This window comes from Aphelocoma coerulescens, chromosome 24 (genome assembly GCF_041296385.1).
Source record: "Aphelocoma coerulescens isolate FSJ_1873_10779 chromosome 24, UR_Acoe_1.0, whole genome shotgun sequence".
Classification (NCBI taxonomy): Eukaryota; Metazoa; Chordata; class Aves; order Passeriformes; family Corvidae; genus Aphelocoma; species Aphelocoma coerulescens.
The window spans coordinates 6,786,737-6,812,662 of record NC_091037.1 but is presented as its reverse complement, the minus strand read 5'-3'; the positions used below and the strand labels follow the sequence as shown (position 1 = coordinate 6,812,662).

At 44.5% G+C, this 25,926-nt stretch overlaps 1 protein-coding gene across 1 annotated transcript in view; it reads right to left on the bottom strand.

The window, feature by feature from the left end:
• Positions 1-272: 272 nt before the first annotated feature.
• BARX2 (BARX homeobox 2) overlaps positions 273-25,926 on the bottom strand; it is a 34,234-nt gene continuing 8,580 nt past the window's right edge. The window contains exons 2-4 of the mRNA XM_068994732.1: positions 4,839-5,136; positions 2,295-2,379; positions 273-1,524 (exon numbers count right to left, since the gene is read on the bottom strand). Coding sequence (XP_068850833.1) covers positions 1,270-1,524; positions 2,295-2,379; positions 4,839-5,136 — 638 coding nt within the window. The 3' untranslated portion in view covers positions 273-1,269. The remainder of the gene's footprint in view (positions 1,525-2,294; positions 2,380-4,838; positions 5,137-25,926) is intronic.

The following is a 25,926-nucleotide window of genomic DNA, read 5'->3' as shown; positions in this document are numbered from 1 at the left end:
CCTTCTGACACATTCACCCAGTGACAAGGTGGCATTCACAGCACCCTCACCTCCCTTAGCAAGTGCTACAAATAGTTTACACAGAGCCTGTTGTGCAGTGATGTTAAGGAAAATCTGATGACTTCCATTTTCTCCAGATTTTGTTGGAATAGAAAAACCCATTCCAGAAAAGCCCCTGCCTGACGTTCTGAAATGAGAATCTCTGGAAGAGAAACAACAGCAACAACTGTTTGATTTATACATTTTATTTTTAATTAAAAAATAAAGGTTATCTTAATACATCTCTTGCAGCCTTTGGGCAAAATGCACCCTTAACAAGACTCTATGAAACATGATGCCCATCTTTTCTTGGCACACATCTTAAACAAATGCCAACTTCCTGCAGCAACTTTGGAAATCCATCATTTCCCCCAAACCCTGAAAACATTTAATGGTTCATTTAAAAAATCCCTACAAAAATTAGAAGTGGGCCCAAAGAAAAAGTCCCAGATCCAAGCATCCCAAAGCTTTTGGAGCAGACTTATATCCAAATGCTCATCTTATTCCAAGTTTCATCCCAGACCACTGCAAATTCAGACACGGCACCCAAACAACCCAAGGAGAGGCAATTGGAGCTGACCCAGGTATGGATCTCCCTTCAGAAGCTTTGATCTTACCTGGCCCAAAGCAAACCTGGGGGTCTGAACCGTTTCCTAAAATGGTTTAAGTCGGGCCCATCCCTAAGAGAATGAAGTGCTGGTTACAAGAGGAAATGGTGCTGTCAGAGCTCCCATTCCTGTCCCTGATCTGAGCCCAGGCCAAGCTCTTTGTCCACTGGCACCACACAGGCCAAGGATAAAGCCAAGGGAACACACTGATCCTCCAACACAGCCACACACCTGCCTCCCACTGCCTGGGAGAGCCCTGGGCTTCTCAAGGAGCTGTCTTGGAGTTCTGGGTGTGGTTTTCCCTGGAAACACATCCCAACCCTGGCCCTCTCTGCAGGAAGGCTCAGGCACCCACCAGAGGAACAGGCTGGCACCACTCCCACAGGATGCCTTTGTTCCACCTGGCCCGTGATGGCTGAGTCCCAAAGGCACAAAGTGACCAATCTTTAGACTTATACAAAAGGTCTACATATATATATATATAGATAAATATATATATATATATACGTACACACACACCATTACATACATATTTAAATATATATATACATATATATATTTGGTTTTGGTTTTTCTCTTTTATCTTTATTTTGCTTTTCTTTTCCTCTCCTTTCTCTCCCTTTTAACTTAACGGTGTAGTCTCCTCTGAGGAAGGCTCTGGTAGATGTTCTGGAGACTTCTCTGTCTCCAGCAGGACTTCCTCTGGCTTCTCCTCTGTCAGTTTTGGCTCCTCAGAGGCTTGAGATCCCTCCAGCTCCTGACTCTGAGCCTGGCTGTTCATTTTCTCCTCTGCTTCGATCTCCTCTGAGGTGGGAATGGAGTTTTTCTTTGGACGGCCTTTGGGCTTCGTTGGAGCTTCCTGTCCACCCTTCAACACCTGGAGCAAAGAGACGACCCATCAGGATCCTGAACTCTGCTGGTCTCAGGCATCCTGTTCCTGTGTCTAATTCCCTCTCTCTTCATACCATCCCTGCAGCAACAAGACACTCCAGCCAAGGATCTGTATCCAAGCTAATACCAAATTTGTTTGAAGTGACAGTAACTTCTGAAGGTGCCACATAAATCCAAAGGAACAGCCTGGAACTGCATCTCCTCTCCCAGATCAGAAAACATGGGCACCTCCACTAGATAATGTCACATCATCATGTTCCCACCAGCATTTACTGGGTGGTTGTCCTTTATAAAAAGCATTTTAATGGGAAAAGGACCATGAAGATGAGAATTAGTGAAAGGTGAAAGGAAGATATGAAAAGCAAAAATTAATGGTATCAGCACTCAAAACTGCTCTGTTTCCATAAAGCAACACAGTCTTTTTTGTCTATGCATCAAACCAATCCCAGAAGCACTGAGATCACACAAATGCCAAAAATGCAGAAGGAGATATTTTGGCTCTTCCCTCAGTTCTATTCTCATTTCTTTCACCCCTTTGCTTTGTTCTCCTCCTACTGCCTTTGATCCCCTCTAGCCCACCACATATGCTACAGTATGAACACTTTAAAAAAAGAGACCATCTCTGTGAGAAGTGATCAGGAATAAAACAAATTTTGGTATAAATAGACACAAGTCACTCCACTATGTTCAGCTTCCAAATCTGTTCTTTGCAATCAGTTTTTAAGAGCCATGGAGAAATGACAAGGACCCCCTCACCATTTTCTTCCACTTCATCCTGCGGTTCTGATACCACGTCTTCACCTGGAGCTGAGTCAGCCCCAAGGACTGGGCTAAGTCGAGCCTGGGAGACAAACCAGATAACAAAATAGGTTTACAGAAGCCAAGAGGAGCTCAGGTGCCAGGTCCAGGCAGTCCAACACTTTAAGAGCATTCAGCAGTGTCTCTGTGATCAGTTGTTTTGAGAACAGTCACACAAAAGTGGTAAAACCCATGAATTTAGGATGCAAAGACAGATGCTCCTCTGGAAGATGCAGGTGTTTGCAAGCTCTCTATTATCTTTTCTCCTCCTAGAAGTGGCAGGGTTTCTCTGCCCTCTTGGAAACATGAACCTGCTGCACTCCCACTGCTGATACTCCATGTTTGTGCATGAGTTAGGTGCTACTAGTACAACATGTATGTGGAAAACAGGTCTCTGGTATCTGAAGCAAACATGTAGGAACAGACACCCAGCATCAGCCTGCCTTTGAAAGTGCCACTCTTTGTATCATATTTCTTCCTCACTACCTTCAGAATGGGGATCGTGGTACTTGCTCATTTTTCATGGAGTAGTAGTATGTCTAAATCTATTAATTTCATATACATTCTGCTATTTAGGCAATTTAGGCTTCTAAGTGAATTTACTTTTTGCATATTTAGCTGCAGGGTATATGTAGCAGACAGCCCTGATTCATCCTCTACAAACCTCCAACCCATGCAAGTTCATATGAACCCATTCATTATTTCTGTATTAAAGCCCAGGATATTAAGCAAATGTGGTTCAGAGTAGCTCTGATCCTTCCCCCCAGGTGACAGCACCGTGCATCTGGCAGTTTTGCAATGGAGTTGCACAAGGGATGGAGTTGGAAATCCTCAGCCATGCTGGGAAAGTGCCCCTCAGAGTCATGCAAGTCCTGCAGGTAGGACAGCTCCAACTCAGAGCCCCATTCCAGTGTTCTGGATTCTCTGTCTTTTTGGCAAGTATCTCCTTGCCTTTGGATGGGGGAACACATTTGTCGGCCAAGGTTTTCATAATAAAACCTTGGTTACAGCTGGGCTCCTTGGGCAACCAGATTTACATTTGTAAACACCCACATACCCCACAACAGCTCTCAGGGCTCCACCTCACACTCAAGGATTCATGCTTCTCTCCACTTCTGGATTCACTCTGGACCTGTAGGCTTGTTATGCCACTACCTCACATCTGAAGCCATTGATTTAAGACACCATTACTGTTAAGAGGAGAACATGTCAGAGTCATTACCCCGATGTCCTGCACTCCCTCACCATGGATAAACCAGGGCCTTCAGGTGCCCTCCCAGGGGCACAATCTCCTATCCAGGCCAAAAGCTGCAGGAGTGAACACAGACCACAGTCCACTGCTTTGCCACCACGTTTCCAGCCACGAGCTAGCAGAGAGAAGCACGGCTTAGCCAACCCTTCATGCCTCAGTGCACATGTCTGGTAACACCTGGATTACCTGCACCCAGCTGCCATCTCTTGCCACACACTTCAGTGCAACCAGCACTGCCTGGAAACCCAAGGAAACAAACACAGGGGAAGTGGTACATGGGCAGGAACTGCTCATCGGCCTCAATGAAGCCGAGGAACAGTCATATGAGATTATTAATTACCAGCCTCGAGTGCTTCAGCAAAGTGTCAACCATCTGGTGATATGAAGCTGTGAGGAGTCAGTGCAGGCACAGCAGGAGCTCCGAAACTCATGAGACAGGCTGGCCATGGCCAGGAAATTTGGTCTTGCTGCAATTTGGTGGCAGGCAGTAGGAGCAGAAAATGCCGTCTTCAAAATCAATTTAAATATTGGGACCCTGCCCTCTGTGGAGTGCAGGGACTGATACCTTTCAAACCTTCTCCAGGTTTACAAACCTCCTAGGAATTGGATGGATCATTTTTCTACAATTTAAATTTGCAGAGTAGGATTCAAAGCCCTTAAAAAAGCTAAAACCTCCCCTAGTCTGGTTTGCCCATGGAGTACCAAGTAGTGCCTAAGAACTTGCCTGTGCCTTGGTAAGGCAGCTTTCAACCCCAGGCTCTGCTTTCCAAGCTTATGGACAGGCCACCACCTTCCCACTGCATTGCTGCCCAAGGTGCTGGACAAAACCCAGCTCAGGAGCCAGCTGAAGATACCATGGACACACAGCAGCCATGGACACACAGCCATCCACCAGCAGATCCCAGGGGAGACAGGCTCTGTCTTTTTTCAGAGTGTGCAGCAGGAATGGGAAAGGCAGAGATCCTTCTGCTCTGAGAAGATCTCTGAGCCTGGAGACCTGCTCCCAGGCACGTGTATCATCATCTGGCATTTCCATTGATATGACCTATTTGTGTCACCTTTGATCCCAGGTAAAGAAGCCTTGAAACTGCATCTGGTTACCTGCCCATGGCCATGGCCAATGGCAGAGGCACCTCGGTGGAGCCATAGGCAGCACCCCCCATCCAGGGAATGTTCAGTGTGGAACAGCTGAGCAGGGCTGGAGCAGCCCTTTTGCTCATCCCTACTCCTGGTGTGAGCAACCCACCTACCTGTCAGGGGTAGAAAGGTACTTCTGCTTCTGGAACTTCTTCTCCAGGCCCATGAGCTGGATCTCGGTGAAGATGGTCCTACTCCGGCGCGGCTTCTTCGAGCGTGGCGGGGGCTGCTCTGCCTCCGACTCGCTGCTGCCCTGGGGCTCGCTGGGGGAAACTTCTGTGCCTGTGACCCTCCCGCAGGGCTGGGCTGGCAGCACCCGGGAGCTGCTGGCAGCTGGGAGCAGCTGGGGCACCACGGGCGGCTGCCGGGTGATGACGGAGATGAGAGGATACGCCCGAAGAGACGGCGACCCTGGCAGGGAGGAAGCAGAGGGGGATGAAGGTCAGTTCAGTGCTGATGTGTTCCAGCTGGGGAGAGCAGGGAGACAGGAATACCTTTCCTGGGTCTGCCATTTGCTTGTTAAAAGACCACAAGGCAGAATATTCCACGCTTTGGACCTGCTACCTTCTCCCACATTGCACAGCTTCCCTTGGGCTGGGGAACCCTAACCCTAACCCTAACCCTAACCCTAACCCTAACCCTAACCCTGACCCTGACCCTAACCCTAGGACAGGAAAAGGAAGGACTGCCTTTCCACTCCTTTTTTAGGAGCTATTATAGCACACACCATTGAAATCATCTGTCTAATTACTGCAGGAGCTTAGGCTCCAAGCAGAAGATGAAATCTATCCCCATTCTGTTCCCAACTTTGTTTCCCTGGGGAAACTAGGACAGGGCTCACTTGAGACAGTCACCTCCCCTCTCCTTGCAGGTAGCAGACAACAGAGTCCAGTTCAGTCCAATTCATCCCATCCCCTAACAGGCCACTGCATCAGAACCACTTTCATCCTCCATTGCCCACACTGATCCTGCTGACCATGCAGGAAGATGAGGATGCATAGATCCCAAGAGTTCTTCACTGACTGAACTTTGCATCTTACACAACCAGTTGATACCAGCCCTAAAAACAAACCAGTTCTGCTCCAATCCTTTCAGGTCAGGGCTGTTCTGGCATGACAAATCCAAATATTCCCAAACACTAGAGGAAGTTCTGATTCACATCAGGCCTTCTGATTTACAGCTATAGCAAATTCCTGCTCAGCCTTAGCCCCAGGAAATCGAATGTTCCTTTAAAGTTTGGGCAGGGAAATTGAGCTACATACGAGAAACGTAAACTCACTGTAAGATACACAACCTGCAGAGTCTTGGGCAAGTCACTTGCTTGCTCCGTACCTCAGTTTACCTCATTTGCAATATGGAAACAATCCTCCTTGCCTACATCACTGGTGGTAAAACATGGATTAAAATTTAATGTACACAAAGTATTCGGAGATCTTTAGATAAACGGTACCGTAGAAAGGAACATATTACACCAGCAGGCCCGATTGTGAAACCCTTCACATGAATCACCACTAATGAAAATAATGATCTCTAGACCTCAATGAGTGTGTCAGGGTGAGTAACTGCACAGTGGAAGAAAGGAGTTGCCAGGCTGGCCTGCTGGTGACCTGTATTCCTCAGCCCTCTCCCCAAGTGCAGGGTTGTGATCACAGGAACCAGGCCCTAGGTGAGCTGTGGTGCCCAAGGTACATCAAAGAACTACAAAGGTTGTTGGTCGTCGCTTCTCTCCTCAGCCACAGCAAGTCGTACAAAATCCAGGCACTTGCAAAGCAAGCTTGGAACACTATTGTCAAAACCCCAAATCCCAACAGACTGGGATGTAAGGACAGCTGTGACTACAGACTGGGGTTTAGGCAGACTGGGGCTTCAGTCTTGCTTTCTTCTCCACAACTCTGCAACACTAAAAATCAAAATACTGCCATTAAATGTAAAGCTTTCCACTTAAACCACCAGAAAGCACTTGAGAGATGAGATCAGAATTGCCAAGCCAACCTTTAGCTTGTGTCCAGCTTTAGCTACCTTTCCTTTCTGTGGATTTTTTCCAGCTGAAGACTTTGCTGATCAGCACCACCGAGTAACCTGGTGGAAATTCTGCCTTGATTTACAGCTTCAGTGGCTGTTCAAAGATCATAAATTAGGACAGAGTGTGCTGTCCTTTGCTTTACACACTAAATCTGTGCTGGTATTTATGCACCCTCTGACACCACCCAGCTACACAGAAGGTAAAGCAGATGCTGCTCCCACAGCCTATGTCCTCCTTGTCAACCCACCACTGTTAATTTCTGACACTGTGGGATAACAAAAACTTGCTGACCCACCCGTAGAACAGATGATTTCTTCTCTTTCAGCCAAGTTTGTCCAAAAATCATCCCCTCTTGCCTCCTCGAAGGGTCCCTCCATTTCTAGAGTCCTATGCAGGAACATTGAGGCCACCTCCACCATCAGAGGTGTTCCTGGGTGAGCCATGAGTTCATGTGCTGATGTCTTCATTTGCAGCAGTCCTGGGACTCAGCCCCTGTACACAACTGCTCTTGGTCACTCAGGCTCCGAGAGGTTTCTTGGGTCCCAGTTCCACCCTGTTCTGGATGAGGAGACTGAAAACTGATACCCGTTCTTAGTCCATAAGCTTACTCCAGAAAGGAGTGGGTCTTATTCCCTCCCCTTATCCCACTGCTATGGGGTCCTGGTTCAAACCTGCCCATCACAGAGCTCCTGCTCCTCTACAGGTTCATCCTCCAGGCCTTATCCCACAGCCCATTCCTGCCCTCGCTCATGGGTAGCTTTTGGCACCAGAGCACTGGTTAATCAGTACTTTTGTACCTCCAGATATTTCCAGCAGGGCTCTCCATAAAGCACAAAATTACTCATGAATAATAAATCACCAGAGCTCAGAAGCCCCTGCAAGACTCCAAGTGACTGAAACCTCTGGATGAAAGGATTTTTACAGGGAACTCTCTTCAAGGGAGGTCAGCAAAGTTCTTTGAGATCAGAGCAACCAGGGATATTTGCTTTCCTGTATGGCATGGCAGCAGCACATGGGACTGTTTCAAGGCAGGGGAGGATGGTTACAATCGTCCCAGAGCTTAAGATCTGCCTTCATCAAACAGAGAAAAGTCTCTTCAGGCTATTTTTCTAATAGTCAAGTATTACTGCAGGCCTAGGCCCTAGGGTATATCACCATGTCCCACAGCCATAGGGAGGAGGAGAGAAGATCCAGCAGGCAGGAATTGTGCAGCAAGATTGATCGATTTAATTATTTTACAAATTCTTTTATAGACTTTTTTCTTCATAATCTAATTGGACAAAGGATCAGTCACCCCCTGGGGTGACTGGCTAAAATCCTAAAACATCCATTGTCAAAATATTTTTCTACTGTACCATAAACAAGACTTTTCAAGGTTGCAGGTGGCTTGGTTGTTTACAGAACTCTGCTACTTCTTCTGTGAGGGAGAAAAGTCTCTCAAGGACTTAGAAAATAGCAAGAAAATCCTCACTAGCAGCATTTTTGTATCTACAGTCAAGTAAGATCAGGATTAAAGGAACTGCTGTCCCAGGTCAGCAGCAAGGCCTTAGCTATTTTTGCAGGGTACAACAGTGGTTATTAGAGAAGCAGATGACACCGGAGTTGTTTGGGTCTGTGTTTTCAAGTGCTGAGCACCTGAATGAGGGGATACATTTTCCAAAATGTTCAGCAGCCAGCAGCTGTGCCCTGGCCAAACAGTCAGAAAAGCTCAGCACATGCTTATTTTTGGTGCTCACGTCAGGACACAAATTTATTTACAGCCCTTCTGAAACCACGGTGCTGCTTCTGCACAAGTTGTGGTTCACAACTGCCAAGCTGATTCGAGTTCCAGGTGCTGAACAGATTTGTGAGGCTGCTGACACTAAGTGTCATGTATTTGGTTATCATTTGTGCTTGTAAGAGTAACCTTTGCTTATGGTTTGACACCAACAGTTGTGACAGTGCTTTTAGAAACCATCGTAAGTAATGAAAGCATCATGATCAGCCCAGCTTATACAAGACTGCTCAGCTTTGTGCCCTCGGCTTGGTGAGGACACAGGATGGTTGTGCCATGGAGTAAGGAATAAGGATGGCATCTAGAAAAGGCATGGGGTTCAAGGCTGCAGATATTTTGGGGGGAAGGCTACAGGTCAGAAAGGGGGCAGTGCTTTAGCAGCCCCTTGCATGCAGAGCAAACCAGAAATAACTGACCTCTGCACTGCACAGGTCAGCTTTCAGATCCCAGAGAAAGAAGCCCAAGTTCAGTGTCCTGCTCTAGATCTAGTTATCCCAAAGTTCAAAGCAGCTGAAGCTGAACCAGTCCATTGTCTCTAGGTACACTGCTAAGGACTCCCCTTAAACCATCAGTACAGTTCTCACCCTGATAAAGCCTTGCCTTCCAAACACCACGAAATCTGAGGCAAGATCTAAACTTCACATCCCCCAGAGCTCAAAGGTACTGCTAGACTGACATGGTATTGTAAGAATGGAATAATTTCCTGATCTTCAACAAATTAAATGTTGGCAAGCAGCTCTTGTCTGCTGAGCACTGTTGTGAACATGCACTGTCTCCCAGATTGGGATGGATGGAATGAAGAGCTCTTTCTTTTCCATTCCTGCCTTTCACAGTGCTTCCACTGAATGCGTTCTCACCTGTGCTGATGTGTGAGCACCTTTTCTGACCCACTGCTCTTTTGCACATGAAAACCCAAAAGCTGCCCACATAAGCCAGGAAATGAGGAATTTTCTACCCCAGAAACACAGCTAAAGCACTTTAGTATTTCCATCTAAAACTGTCAAGAGGACCCACACTCCAATGGTGAAATCACCAGTGGTTTAGGACTCAGGAGATCTCACTGATCTTCACAGGGACAGTGGTCCCCTCCTATGTGGCTTTCTACAGAAAAGTCCCAGTTTTATCTACTAGAATAATCTTAATCACCTCAAAGCCTAGGGTAGTCTTGGCCTCACTCTGCTGCTGAATACTTCTCAAATACTTGAGAAGCATAATTCCATATTCATACCATGCACAGCTGAAGGAGTGTTGCCTAAACAACAGAATTTTTCCTGTAGTTCTTTTCTAAGGATTTGAATAATCTCAAGCAGCAAGAAAGCTCTTATTTCTGTCCCCCCCAAAAAGCAAACATCTGGCCACTCTTGCTAGAACTAACCAAGGGCTAAAAATAAAAAAGATACTGGATCTGCAGAGCATTTTGTACTATCTGAAAACATTTTGCTTTGCTATTTAAATCTGCGTTGGCAGCCAGTGTACAGTGAATAACAGATCTGCAGTAAGCACTGCCCACTCCACCTTGGCATGAATTGGCTTACTCAAGCCACACAGGTCTGGGAGAAGTCTGGACTCCTGTTTCCTAATTATATGTCAAATTTTTCTGCTACAAATGTATCATGATTTGATGCATCCAAAGATTTTTCTTCTTATTTGTTTTCATCAGCAAGACCAAGATGTTACATCAAGAAGACCAAACTGAAGCCATCTCTACTCATCTGCTGGGACGTTTCTAAGAAACTTATTTTAAACTTCTTCTGACCACAACGTAAGACACAGTGGATACACCACCACTGCACCAGATCACCTTGCAGAAGTTGTAATTAAAAATAAATACTTCAAACAAATCTTTTCCCCTTATTTACCCCCTCCTTCCCTCCTCCCTGGCTTAATTTCAAGCCCAGCAGACACAGAATAGAAGGAAGAGAAAAGGGAAAGCACTAATTAATTGCGCGGTTTGACTGCCGGCAATGGAAGAACAGTTTTCCTCCCAGGGAAACTCAGTTTCCAAATGTTGTTTTGGAAGGCAAGAAAGAAAGAGGAAGGAAAGATTTATGGATCAGCTCCTCTTGGCAGGACAGCCCTGCTCAGAGGCAGAATGAAATCTCACTCAGAATGGGCTGCAGTGAAAGGTAAATAATGAAAGAAAATGAATTTATGACTCAGGAAGGTCTATAAATCTCTCATCTCCCGAGTGTCAAAACAAAAGGAACCAAGAAGGAGTTGAGTTCATTTAGGAAAGAACTGTATTTTGCTGAAGGAGGAGGCAGCCTACTGAAAGGAATAAGCAAACCCTGAGTGGAGCAAGGAAAATAAAAGCATGGAAACATTGAGAATTAGTTCAACCACACACAGTTTGTTTAGTGGGGAGGGCATTATGTTGACTTTTTCCACCACAGATCCCAAAAAGCAGAGCTTTTCCAACCATACCAATTCCATGGATCTCAGCTGGACTTTACCACCTCATCCAGAGCTGAGCAGGGACCTGGTACAATCCAGGAACTCATTGTGGCCCAGGAGCCAAGTGCTTTAAGCAAGTGCTTAAAGTGCCAAGTGCTTAAAGACAACATCCAGGTACTCACAGTGTGCTGCAGGACACAGGACATCCCCTCAGTCAGAATGGGCTACTTTGCCTTATGGTTGCCAGAGCAGCCAAAAGCTGACCAGAGACAAAACCTGACCCTTGTGCAAGGGCTGTGTTCCTCTGCTGAGCTTCCTCAGGCAGCACATGGACCTGCAGCACCCCTCTTGTCCATTAGAAACCCCACTGAGTGCAGGAAAGCAATTCCTGCACTCAGGTTAGACCTTACCTCATCTATTTTTGGTGACATCAGATTTAAACCTTCTCTGCTCCATTTATACCAGGCTTAGGCACTGAGAAGTTCCCCAGACATGGGAGACTCTTCCTTATTAACTATTAGAAATTATTAGAAGGCATTGGATTCTTCCCAAGACCAGTGCTGTGCTCCACCAAGCACCCTGAGACAGACATAAATAAAGGCAAGAGGAAAGGGAAGAACAGCAACAGGCTGTGCATGTATCAGAAAAATTCATATCCTCTCAGGAACAAGTGCTGAGGAAAGGGTTGAGGGGAATTTCCACGTGTCCCAGACATCCTTGATCCAGCCCTTTCCAAGATGCTTGGCCCACAGGAGCACTGTCATGAGCACTTGAATCCCAAGTCTAAAAAATGACCTGGGTGATGTTTCTGCCATGCAGCATGGTGGGAACAGACCCCTCCACTATCACCAGAATGGGAAGCAGCAGAGCCATGCCAGGGCTGCTCCTGAGCCAATTATGGCCTGGGAAGAGGTGGGCTAATGAGGTTGTGATCACTGTGCTGGCAGCTTGGCACTTCCCAGCTGTGAGTCCGTGTATGGGCATGGAGCAGCCCTTGGGACACACTGGCACAGATGGTCCTTCAGAGCTGCAAGTCCAGCCACAGCAACAAAGGCTCCCTAAGCTGTCCCTGAGCAAGGCAATGGAGCCTAGAGGTGGTACCTAAGTATGGAATTGGATGTTTCTAGCACCCCTAGAAACAAAGCTTGGCCAGAGAGGTGGAGACAGGTAATTTGTCAGGAACCCTTTGTATCAACTAGTTCAGGCATTGATTCTCTTCTCATCCTTTCCAGTCTTTCTGTAAGATGACCCTCAGATACTCTTTTACATTTCCTATACCTCTTTTAGTATTGGAAGAGCTGGAAAACCTGCAGATAATCCTCTGAGCCTTTACAAGTGCCATAGCTCAGCTCTATAAGCAGATTTTTCTGTGACTATTGCATATTAAATGGAAATCCTGGAACTGGGAGTGCTTGAAAATGCTCTTTGTTGCCATTCTTCTCCTCCAGCACCTCAAAGCCCTGTTTTGGGAGAGCAGAATTATCTTTGGTTTGGTTTCTTTTTCTACTTGCTCTCTTTCTTTGGATACGTGTGGAAATCAGTTGTGTCCAAAGTTGTTAAGTCTCTGCATAAGAGCAAAGGTGAAGGGCACTTCTGGGACATTTTGAAAGCTTCCAGAAATAGTTTCAAGACTCAGCCTAAATGCACACAGACAAAATTTCCATAGGAATCGTGTCACGGAAGCTACAGGAAAGCAGAGCAATCAACCCTGAAATCTTAAGTGCAGAGCTGGAATACAGACACTGCTGGTACTCCAAAATAGCACCAGTGAGGCTCCTTGGAGCAAAGTTTAACTGCTCTTCAACCAAAGACTGCAGGTACATTCACACCAGACTCTTTTGCCACTTCAGTAACTCTATTAATCTGACAAGGACCATGAGTCTTGCAAACATTAAATGCAACTCAGCAACACAGCAAAAAGTGTAGCAAATGGCTTCTGTTCATTGTGAAAAAATCCAGAGCTAACTGATGTCCATGGCAAAATGCCCATCAGCTGCAGTGGAGCCAGGATTTCACCCGCATGTGCCCACAGAAAGAAAACAGAAAACAAAACAAAAAAAAGGAAATTAGTGCAGCTAATTTTAGCACAGCTAAAATGAACCTTTTTTTAGGCATTCTGACTGAAGGCCAGTTCTTCAGGAGTCTGTACCTCTGTATGAGCCAAGTGGGAGTGGGCAAAAAAATTGGCATCTGATCAAATGGCAATTTTTGACCTCAGATTTTCAGATGGGAGAAAATTTAGGCTCATCCAAGAGTCGTGTTTAAACTTCCCTAAGAGAACAGCTCCTTTTCTCTTCAATCAGTTTTTTGGGGGGAGCAGGTTTTTAGCTAAATCTGTTGCAAACAAACACACTGATGTTGATGGAGGTTGACTTAAAAGATGCTCCCCCTCAAAGCATCTCCCACTCTGCAAATCCCAGTACAACTCCCCAGGGATGACTGGCACTGGACACAGCTCCAGGTTCTGTTCCCTGTGGTCTGGGACACTTGGAGCTGTGGCTGAGTTCAGCCCAATTTCAAAGCCACAGGGGAAATTTCCTCAGCTCTTGGAGCTGTAGGATCCAGGTTTTCCTCTTCAAGTCTGTCCCCATTAGCAGTTGCTGTATAACTTCTCCATAGTAACAGCAATTAATAAGTTTGAATGATGCAAGGCGTGCATGCTGCAGGTCTCCACAAAAACCAACAGAAAAATAATTAATCCTTACTTATTAATGATAGCTGATATTCCTATCGTGCTTTTTTGTATGTTTAAGTAAGTAATTGGTCTTAAACAGCTGAGAAGTCTGGGAGCCTCCCTGAACAAGACTTGTCTCACTCCCTGTTGCCACAGGAACACTCTGCCTTGGACAGGGCTGGATGTGGGGCAATTATCCATCTTAAAAACACAATCCAAAACTCACCTAGAGCATCAGTGTCTCCAGGAATGCCAGATCCCTGAAGGATGGCACCAGGGATCTTCTGGCAGGGCTGGTGATCACCATTCTGACAAACTGGCTTTGTTCAGGGGCGTTCAGTGGGGGAGGAGGTAGTAAAGCACCTTGAACCCGGAGTGGGAAGGCCTGGCTGTGCTGTCCTGGGGCGATCACTGGGATATCCTGGGATAACAATGCCCAGCTGCCAAGTTTATTCTGAGTTGCTGGAAAGACACGAGCCAGCACCACCTGGTGTGATAGGCTGCTGTCCCTGCACACAGCAGCCTTTCTTCCAGGCTGTCAGTGAAGCAGAGGAGTGTGCCAGGACCTTGTCAGATCCTCAGTGAAGAGGAAAATTTATATATAAAGAAGATTTATTTTGTTTTAAAGAAGCATTTAGAGAATCTATTTGGCCAGCACTCAAGAAATTCGTGTGGCAAATGTAATGGCACTGTGGCTTCATCAGCAGAGAATGAATCAGAACAGACACCACTTCTGTACTTTGAATTATTCTGCTTCACGTACTCAAATGACAACCTGCCTTTTTGATGGGAGCCCCCGTTGACTCAAACCCACCCCCTCCAGCCAAACTGAGCATGACTCAGAGAGGTCCTGCTCATTGTCAATGGCTAAGCAAAAGGAACTCTGTCTGAGACTCCTCATCTTTAGCAAATGATTCCTTTAAATTCTACTCAGTGGGAAAGGAGGTGCTCTGAACACAAGCAGATCTGCCCTAATATTTATTGGATACATGGGCCCAAGGCCATCGTGACTGCAAACAGCTCCCCAGGGAAGGCAGATTTGGAAGGGAACCTCCATTCCAGACCTTTATTGCTTGGACTCAGAGGGAATTCTAAGCCCAGACCATCATCAATCCCAGAGAAAGAAACACCAGCACATCTCCATAAACAACAGCACTCCGGCAGTGCAGGGAAGTTCCTGGGATACAATCCACCAGCTCCCTGCCCAGATCTGCACCAAGGGACACTTTGGCTCCACTAAGCCAACTTCAGCTTGTAACTCTTTCTTTTGAATGGAGTCATGTTAAATACCTCAGCCAAGAGTTCCCTCCATCACTGAGGAGAAGGGTCAGCACTCATCACCCACTGCACCCAGACTTCACAAGTGGAGCAGCCAAAGGATGAGAGAATGGAACAGCTCTAAGGAGTGGATTTACAGGAAGTTTCTGGTCTTGGCTATTGGGGATGGAGGAGGAAATTGGCACCTGAGATGCCAAAACTCTCAGGATGTCTCAGCTTAAGTTGCAACAATTTACCAGTGACAGACATGACCAGACATTGTGGGACACTGGGAGAGGCCAGACCGACTCCTCTGTCCAGATGGTGTCACTGGCCAAGGAGCAAGATTTGGACTTTGATGGAGAAACAGCTCATCCTAGCTGAGAGGGTGGAGTTTGATAAAAGGGTAAGTCCTGTCCTGTGCTCTGTTCTGCTCCCTGTGCATCTCTCCCTGGCCACTGCCAAAGCTTTGAGTCTATATGGACCTTGGGCCAACACATTATGGCTATTCTTATATCCTCACACATCTGACAAATGATTGTGCCTTCTCTCAGGATTTCACAGTTTCTGTCCAAGTTCAAACACATAATGCCACGGGTGCATAAATCAATCAGTCCCTCACTTCCTGCTCTGTTAATTATTGTCACTGCATCCATAAGCAAACACCAGCCTTGGCCAGCTGACTGGCCATGCACACAAAAGCACTTTTCAGGTTTCTCAAGCCCACCCTTGTGTGAGCTCCAGCAGAAAGCTGGCCATAAATATCACTACCTCTTCCTGCCCCGAGCCTCTAAAACACGTTGCTGAGTGACACATGGGAAGAAAGAGAGTGCAATTGTTTCTCAACACCAGACTGTGTAAATTTTGCCTGATGGATCTTTTGGAAAACGCTTTTTCCTTCTCAGGAGAATAGTGGATCAGTGTTTAAAATACACAGACATCCCCCTCTTTTCTTCCCCACTGAAATGAAAGGGGGACTTCAGCAAGTACCAGTGTTAACCTGAAACAGATCTGTCATAGAGGCAAAGCCTCTGCCTCTTAGAGCTGTGGCTTATAATCTCAAGGGTTGCTTTATTATTAATTTTTCCTCCATCAGGACACATTCAGCAGAGAGCTTGGTCTCTCTGAGCTGCATATATGATTCTTTGATCTTGCATCTGCCCTAACACAGAGAAAACCCATCTCTGTTTCCTCTATGGACAAAAATAAACTCTGTGGATGATTTGGCTGAGCAGCTGCACAAACAATGCAATTTAGAAGGATGCAACTGATACACGAGCAGGTTTTGTTCACAGCCTGCCTGTCCTTTGTGGTTGCCAATTAGATCAGTGGTCTTAACCCTGCTCTGGTGGCTGGGGTAAGGAGGAGAGACACGTACAGGGAACAAAGCCGAGCGAAATGCACATCCCAGTATTATTCCAGGAAGCTGAAACCCTGTTAACAGAATCTAGAGCACCCTGGAAGAGGATTTCCTCCAAACCTGATCTTTTTGTTTGAATAAGCTGATTATGTCACAGCTTCCATGAGCACAGGGCATGGCTATTTTTATCCTCTTCACATCGAGTAACAGCACACCCATGTCACCTCACAGATCCAATCTTAACCGAAAGAGAATGAATTGAGGACAGCTAAGCTTTCACTTTTTGCATGGGGGAAAATACACAGCTGGATTTCCAGGTTACAGAAGCTTTTCACTGCCAACCATTCTGCAACATAAAAACCAGTGCTGGCAACTTCATTCCCGAAGCAGCTTCCTTGACTTCAGGACTCTCTGTATCATATAAAGTCAGTCATGAGCTGAAGATGTTGTAAGAACCCTCAGTGGCTCCATCTCCACCTCTTCCTGCAGCTGTGAGTGTCCCATATGGACACAGGGAGGTGGATGTTCCCATCAGTTACACCCCAGTCTCCCAGCAAACTGATTGATGGGAGCCAGGACCCAGTGTCTTCATTCCAGGGTCGGTGGTGTATTGGGGTTTTTCAGCTGAAACACAAAGTGAGTTCCACTCTTACAGGAATTCATCTAATATCAAAAACAAGATGAAAAATAGGGATGGGCAGTCCCCAAATGGACACATCCAGAAAAGGCAGTTCCATGAGCAAAATGTCAGCCTCAGAGTTGCAAAGCATGTTGGAGGCTTGAAACCAGCTATGTTACAGAAAAGTGATAACAACATTTTCCCAGATACCAGGCTGTCCATAGCAAAGCCCTGACAGGATGAGCCAGAAATTCCAGCTGGTGAGCTCTGGCTGTCCTGTCCTCTTTGTGTTCAGAGGAGCTGTGGCTGCCCCATCCCTGGAAGTGTCCAAAGCCAGGTTGGATCGGGCTTGGAGCAACCTGGGGCAGTGAAAGGTGTCCCTGCCTGTGGATACAAATATGCTGCTAGCAAGAATTTCTCTTGCTTCTCTCCAGTCCCGTGGGATACTTTTCTCCCTCACGGAAGATATCAGCAGAGTTCTATAAACCATGAACACCTGTGACCTTGCAGAGCTTTGTTTATGGTACAGTAGGAAAATATTTTGACAATGGATGTTTTAGGATTTTAGCCAGTCACCCCAGGGGGTGGCTGATCCTTTGACCAACTGGACTATGAAGAAAAAATTCTATAAAAGAGTTGTGAAGTAATTAAATCAATCAATCTTGCTGCACAATTCCTGTCTGCTGGATCTCTCTTCTCCTCCCTACCACTGCAGGATACTGTGATACCTGCCCATGGCTGGAACTGGATGAGATTCCAACCCAAACCATTCTGGAGTTCCATGATTCAGTGATCTCCAAACGCAAACCCTCACTCATGTCCAACATTAATCTGTGTGATTTTTTCCGTTCTGATAGGAAGTCAGCCAAGGAGACACTGTTTTCACATCTCCAGACAAATTTAGATTGGACTTTGGGTGGAGATATGGCCCTAATTAATCATAGTGGATGGAATTAAGTTTCTACAGTGCTCAAATTCAGCACTAATTGTGAATTAATGCCCTTATGGGCAGAAATGTTACAACTGTTCCAAACAGGACAACTGTTCCAAACAGCTCCAATCCAGAACTACAAACATGCCCCTGGAAACGCTCTGATTTAGGGATCCAGGTGGGAAATTTAGGGATCCAAGTGGGAAGTTTAGGGATCAAAGTGGGAAGTTTAGGGATCCAGATGGAGAACCCTCCCTCAATCTAAAATTTGGAGTCAAAGCTTTGGTTATCACCCACCTCTGGTTTCATCTCCCATGGATTCTTCTCTGAGTTCCCTACAGCCCCTGTCACTGGGGAATGTGGTGTTGTTGTGTTCCACAGGGATGTTGGGGCTTCCTAATCTCATTCCAATGCCAGTTATAAAAGTCAATAGGCAAAAAGCAACACAGCCCTTTCTTCCCTTCACACATGGGCAGGTGTATCAGTCCCACCAGCATAAGAAACAGCTCCAGGCTGATGGGAATATTGTCACATTCTCACCAACTTTACTCTGTCCCATAAAGCACCAAAAGAACAAAGTTCTGTTCACTTAGGTGTAGATTTTGGGGAAAGAGGACCTCAGGCCCAGTATTTCCATCCCTGGCACTGCCTTAATGTTCAATCTCAGCCAACTGCCTGAACCCCACTGGACTTCTGTTTTCCCCACATGCAAAACAAGGGAGATAACACCAACCCCAGCAGCTGTATGGCCTGGAAAGGACTCAGCAGCAGCCATGTGGGGAGGCAGAGGTGTTGTTAGCTCCCAGCTCACTGCAGACATTGCCCATTAATAGATTGCATGAGCGCTGTGCTGAGAACTCTCTTTGTGTCATACGATTATGAAATTCCTTAATGTGCCATTAATATATATGTTAATTTTGAAGCAATGCATGTGTCCTGCTCTTGTGCAAGCAGCAGTGTTTCCATGGGACCTCCTTCAATAACAGCACCGTGTGGCTTTTCCAACAAAAACAGCCTTTTCCAGCTCAACTTTTTTTAAAGTTCTCCTCACCCAAGAAAGACATTCTGCCCAGGATCAGCTGTGGCTGCCAATTTTAACATGATGCTGATCTAAATAACTCTGCAGGGAATATTTGATGTATCTCCCAAATCTCACCACTACTAGACTCTGATTTGGCACCGCTGGGATGAAGCTCATCTTAGATTTGGCATTTCCACATGCAAAGAGACAAAATCTTTACATTGGCAGTGTTTGCATTAAGCTCTGAAATAGGGGCTGCATCCCACCTGGAATGTTATTAAGCTGTCTAGAGAATTTAGGCAATTATTGGCATTTACTGCTCTGTGATGAAAACACCCAACACTGCTGACCCATCACATGAATTGGTTTGCTCTGCTCAGCAATGGTGTGATAGTTCTGAGGGAGCTTTTATACTCTTAGAGCCACAAGAGCCTTAATATGAACCACAAATGAAAAACGGTTTCAATTTTAAATTTTTTTTTAAACATCCTGCTCATTTTTTCCTCTCTGTTGAAGTATTGATGCCATGCCCACAGCTGTCCCTGTTTCCATCCCAGGAGCTCTGCTGGGAAGGAGACCCAAGGACTTTCAGTTTATATAGAGCTTTTGAAAGATTTGCTTGGATGCTGCAACCCATTTTGCTGCCTTGAAATAGATCTTCTCCCATTAATTAAAAAGTGCTTTTTAGAGTCTTTTTCCTCCTTTCTTAAAGCCATTCCACAGAAGTTAAAGCCTTGATGTCAGACGGATGCAATGTTGAATCCATATGGATATAAAGATATAGTTGGTTAATAAAAAGATGAGTTCTGTGTCTACTCTGTGTATTCCAACCACCACAAACACTCTACCATCACATCCTTCACACGTACAAAATGACAAAGTGGAGGGAAGAGTGCAATTGAAACTGCAGCAAAATAAGAAACTTATAATCTGATACAAAAATTGGCTCAAATACCTAAAGATTTCAAATTATTTTGGTCCTTTATTAAAAATAAATTAAGAAAACAAAGTTTAAGGCATTTGAATAGCTTTCCCCTTCCAAATGCATAAAGTTTCAGAATGACAACACATTCCTACTTGTTTCCAATTCAGAGGGAACAAAGTAACAATCTTGAATGGAAAACAAAAATCCCATATGAAAAAATAGTCTTGTAAGTTGCCTTCTCACACATTAAAAAGAGGCAAGGAAAAGGCACCATTTAAATTATTTTCTCCTCTCAGTGGGTCACGTTTCATTAACTTGTTGAGAATGAAACACACTCCCACCAGGACGTTAACATCTCATTTCCAGTGCTGCTGGGGTGAGGAGCCTGAATAAAAATAAATGGCTTCTCCAATGAGACACATCATCCATCGCCAGCATGTAAAACACAGTCATTAATCACAGCACAACCTGCTTATTATGGGCATTCAAGCACTGGCAATACAAATGCTTATAAAACAGGGGCTCCTTTCATAATTCCCTGCCCTTGTCTCTCAATAGTTTAGAGGATTAACCCTTTTACAGCGAGGGATGGGCAAACTGGTTTTGCCTAATTCCAAACCAACCTGACATCATGGGTTCAAAAGTTCGACTTGAACTTGAACGTTCTCAGGTGCAGTTTGTGCTGAGGGAGCAAAGAGCTCATGGGGAGATAAGGGAAGGAAGACAGTGAAAGAGCAAATTGAAGAACCCTACAGGGCATGGACAGGGTGCAAAACCCCAGTAAGAACCAAAGGATGGATAAAAATTGGTGATGAAAGAGTTGAAACTCTTGCAAAGTAATAAATACCTATCTTAAAGTGATTTGTGGAGAAGTCTGTTCCTTCCTACAGAATTCTCTCTGCTGGGAGAAAACAACAGGATTTTATTTGTACTTAATTAACACTCATGAAGAGCACAGTTACACACACACAATTACACATACACAGTCCCACTGGCCATATGACTTCGGGCTTCTCTTGCATTTCTTAGCAAAGAATTTTAAAATACTTGGCACAAATGTGTAATGAAGCACCACTTTTCTCTAAAAAAATGGGAAGGATGAGGAATTCAGCTGGCTCCATGTCATACATGAAGTCAAGGACAAAGCCAAGTAGGGATGGCCCAAGCACCAAGCGCTGCCTGCAAAGCTCTCAGCTCTTCTCTGGGCTCTGCAAAACCCAACTGCACTCAGATATCCCTGCTCCCAACACGGTGTGTCCCAAGCTGCCAGATAAATGAATGCTCAGCAGAAAATGGTAATTTATTTGCAGTCTGATGCAATTCCTTTTCTTTTTCTACACACCCAAAACTTCTATTGACTTCAAGGAGAAAATAAGTGGAGACAGGAGGGAAATCAAGAGGTACTGAGAAAAGCAGTGTTTGGACATCATATGCAGCAGGCAAAAATACCTAAGCCTCACTATTTACTGATAGCTGTAACAAGTGAGACACCTGAATGAAGAAAATTCTTATGGAGAAAATCTAGATGAGGTGTGTACTTGAATTTTCTCCCGAGGTGTAAACTGGCCCCAGGTTAACCAGAGCTGGTAATTTGTCAAGCATTTCAGTTTGTCATCAACTGGACAAGTATTTCCAATGTTGGTATCAATTACTGGAGGCAAATGACCCATGATTGACTTTGGGGAAAACAAACAATTTGAGAAGACAAATTAATAGTCCATCATATTGCAAATTACACCAAAGCTACACACCAGGTACTGGAAATGAACACTTAACTTTCTTCTGGGTGGATTTTTCAGTTAATTAACATTACAGCAATGGGTGGTGGCAGCAATTCCATTATAATTTACTCCATATGTAAGATATACTCAGTAAATACTTCATAGGCATGAGTGGTTCAGAGTAAAGTGGGATATGTCCCAGCAAATCATCAGCAAGGAGTTAAAACCAAAAAATATCCTGAATTAAAAGGGACTCAAAAGGATCGTCAAGTTCAACTCCTGGCCCTGCACAGGGCAACCCTCAAAATCACACCTGAAATACTCAGAAATTCAGCATTGGCTCTACTTCCTAGAAGTAGAAGAAATATCAGGAGTTTTCCCAAGGGATTTCTTCTAAAGGAAGGATTTTCTTCAACCAAAATCACCAACGAGACACTGCGATGAATGAAAGGGTTCTCAGTATCCTTCATTGCCAGAAGGATTTTCTATCCTGTAATTTACTACAGGAAAGCACCAGTTTTATTTTGTGGGTGGAAGCTCAGAGATAAAAACCACCAGCAGGTAAGAACTTTCTTGCTGGGTTTGCTTTCTCAAAGGCACCCCCAAAGCTGAGCTCAGTCGTGAGTTAATGAGTCAAACCCCCACGCCAAGGCTGTGCTGAGCAGTGTCTGTGAGGAGGGAACAGCAATGCTCAGGTTTTGAAAAGCTGCCAACTGATTTTAATGCATTTTTACAAGTTTTATCATGACTAATTGTGCTAATATTGAAAAGGGAGAAGTAAGGCCTGGATCACAGAAATCAGCCTTTTCAAACATTAAAGCCACAGAGTCACCAATTGCTATGAAAGTGTCTTGTTGCTCTCATGGTAGTGGTTTTGCTCAGTGACAGGGAAGAAAAGGGACAATATTTTTCCTTGGGTGAGTATGTGCCACAGAAGTCCTGTACTAACATTTTTCATGGTTCTGTCCCTTTTTCTGATTAAAGCTGTTGGGTATAATTTTTCCCCTTCTCCGAAGGCCAGATTTCTCTTCCATAGTTGCCAGCTCTGCAGAATGTGACAGCAGAAGCTATTAATTGATCCTGCTATTAAGAGAAAACATGGAAAACAGAAAGGCAAAAACAATTACAAAAACTGTGACAGCACAAAAGAAATGATTTGCCAAACTGTTTTCCAGACCCAAACCCAGTCCATGGAGCCAGGTAAACAGCAATAAGACACTCCCGCACTCCTGTGCCAGCTGGGCATGCAGTCAAATCCATCTTTTCCATTTCCACACATGTCCAGCACCTCCATCCTCCACAAAGAACCTCACAGAGCCAAAAGGATGTCATGCCATTCAAAGCAGGATCAGGCCCTATCTTTCATTTTAGCACAACTGCTACAAAGACAGAAACCAAGCCAGACCAATCCCACACCTGCAGAAGCTCTCTCAGCACTTGGCATGGACTGGGAGATCATCTGTGCAGAGATGGATTTAGTTCACCCAGAGCTGGGAATGATCCCAGCGAGCAGACATTCCCTGCTGTCTGCACAGCTTGCCATAACCCAAGGTTTTGATGGGATGGCACTTGGGATGTGCAGCTCTGACCTCCCAAGACAGTCAGACAAATGCAAGCCAGGAAAACCCTACATCTGCGACTTGGAGCTGCTCCCTGGCTCTGCTGGAGAGTGGACAGGAAGGAAAAATTTTGAGGACAGAATGAAAAGAATCAATCCAGAATGTATTAAAAATACATAAATTGTCTTAAAGGAAGCCTGTGAATCACAATTTAAAAGATAATAATGATTTAAAAGATAACCTGCCCAATTTTGTGAAAATACCACCATACTTGAATGTATTTATAAATCCACCTTTTTATCATGTAGATTATTTCTTTTTAAATAATATGTTGGATGCTGTACTTTGTTCAGCTGAGAAACAGATGAATACCCATAAGCATTCCAGCTCTGGGATTAGCTCATGTAAAAGTTTCATTAATTTATGAGCTGATACTTACACAAGTAAGCTCTCTAAATCTTGACAATTAGATGAAACAGCAGTGGGATTTCTACAATCTCCTTTCAGTCATCTTTGCTGCCTCTTCTGATGCAATCACTTCAGCAGCGAGTCTGTGATGGGCAAATTCATCTACAATATCAATGGCTGTGACATCTCTTCACAACAGACCAGTGCTCTGGGGATTAGGCACCAGCCAAAGAGGTCTCTGTTGCAGCCACAAGAAAAAGGGCTTTCAATAGGGCTGTACAAATAAAATAAAATCAGTCGGGATTTCATAAATGCTTTTGTTTTAATGCAATTTAAGTGCTGAACTACCTTACAGTAATAAGCTTTAAAATGTTTACAGTTAAGGCATAATTGAATTTGACTCATTTTGGCCCTGATCCAGCTACAATTTAATTGACTTCAGTGGGAGTTGGACTGGGCTCTAAGTAATTTTAACTAAAATAATCCATCAATTGTTCCTCACCCACTTCATCAAACTCCTTCCTATCATTTATGATTGCTTTGTAATTTATTGCAACAAGGTGAAACCAACCCTTTTAACTTCTGGCACAGCTTCCTAACCCTCAGTGGAGAATTTCACTGTATGCAGCCACCTAAACCAGTCCTGCTTGAGGAAAGTCAAGAGCACAACACAGCTGAGCCCCAAACCGCCTGGTACTATGCACAGAAACCTCCAAATATCAGCTCCTCCACAGCTTAGTCACCACAGGAACAAAATGAACTGTTAGCAAAGCTGTCAAGAGGAGGCTTGGAACAAAACAGGCAGAAGGTGAAGGGAAATGTGTTCACAAACACTCGCTAATTTTTTTTGGCTGAACCCCCCCCCCCCCCCCCCCCTTTTGCTTCAGACTTCTCACCATTTTATTGTATCAATGATTATGTTACTGGTTTCTATTTCAGGGGGCCTTTTCATATTTTTCCTCGTTGAGCCACAGGAATAAACACCACCCAGAGCACTAGGCCTTCCATAAGGCATATCATGTTATGTGCAACATGCAAGGAGATGTTTTCCATAATAAAGTACCACCACTGCTAATTTTATTTCAAAGATGACAGGTTAATCTGTCATAGAATACCCTGTTTAAGTAACCACAAACATATCACGCACATTTCTCTGTCTTCTAAAAGAAAAGGACATGTTTTTATTAAAGCTTCAATCCTTCTGTGCTTACACAACAGAGCTCTGGTTTTTAATGAATCAACGTAGGCAGCTCTACACTGGATGTGGCAATAGGCACCTGCACACTCAAAGGTACAGGAACTTGTTGCTCCAACATTAGTTCTCAAGATGTCTATTAAAATTTAATTCAAATGAAATTCAACCCCTGTAAGCTGAAATCCCAGTTTGAAAAAAACCCAAAATTTGCACTGGCAGGAAAAGTAGCCTTTAACTGCTCTGTGACTTGCAAAATAATCATTAAAAGAAATATTCAAAGGCAAATGGTGGCCAAGTGTTTAAAGCTGACTTAGCGACTGCATGGAAAACTCTCTTATTCTGATGAAAATCCAAAAACTGAGGAGTCAGGTTATCCAAAATACAGGGCAAATATAAATACTTCCAATTCAATCCCTTCTCTGCATGAGTAATCCTGCTGGAGTCAGACAACGAACTACATGAATAGAAACCACTGGCATGTCAAAGAATTTACAAGATAAGACCTGAACATACACATCCAAACACATTTTAAGGTTGCTGAAAGGTTGTTACTTGGAGAAAAAGACCATATATTTGTAAATTTTCTGTCAACACATCTGCAAAGGGAATTGTAATTTTGTTGTATAGGAAGTTCTGGAAAACTGTTTTTTTCCTCTCATTAAAAAAAAAAAAAAAAAAAAAAGGTGTGATTTTTTTTAAACAGAAAATAAAAAACAAAGCAGATTTGTCTGTTAAGGTTCTTTCAGGCTCTGTGTTTTAGACAGAGCTTAAATATTCTGGATGTGCTGCCTGCAGTCCAAAGATTTTGAATATCAGTGCAGGGGTCCATGTTTGGGAAGATGGGAATCTTTTTTTGAAAGACTGTTCTTCACCCTTCTCTGTAGTTACTTAAATGGATCTCAGCTGTTCCCAAACACCTGAAATACCTGCAGCTGGTAACTGGGTGTTGTTCTGAGCTGTGTTCTGGCCAAGAATGGGTCAAAATGTAAAGGTGCATTAGAGGAAAAGGGAAAATACTGGAAAATTGAAAATATTAAGTATTACTGTGTCAGCCAAGTCCTAATACCAAATCTCTGTATTTTTAAAGATGTCATTCAAATGTAGCTTTGGGAATTCTGGGATAAAAACCTCTCAGCTAAATTCTCCCACAATTCTGGGAACCCAAGAAATAATGGATAACATCAGACTTCCACTGCTCAGCTGCCATTAGCTTGTCACTGTGATCCTATTCTATTACAGACTTAACACAAATACAACTGAGATCACAAAATACATCCCGAATTTTCCAAGGAACTGTTATTTCCTAGCAAGTGAAGCTCTTGTTTACATGTCCTGGGTTC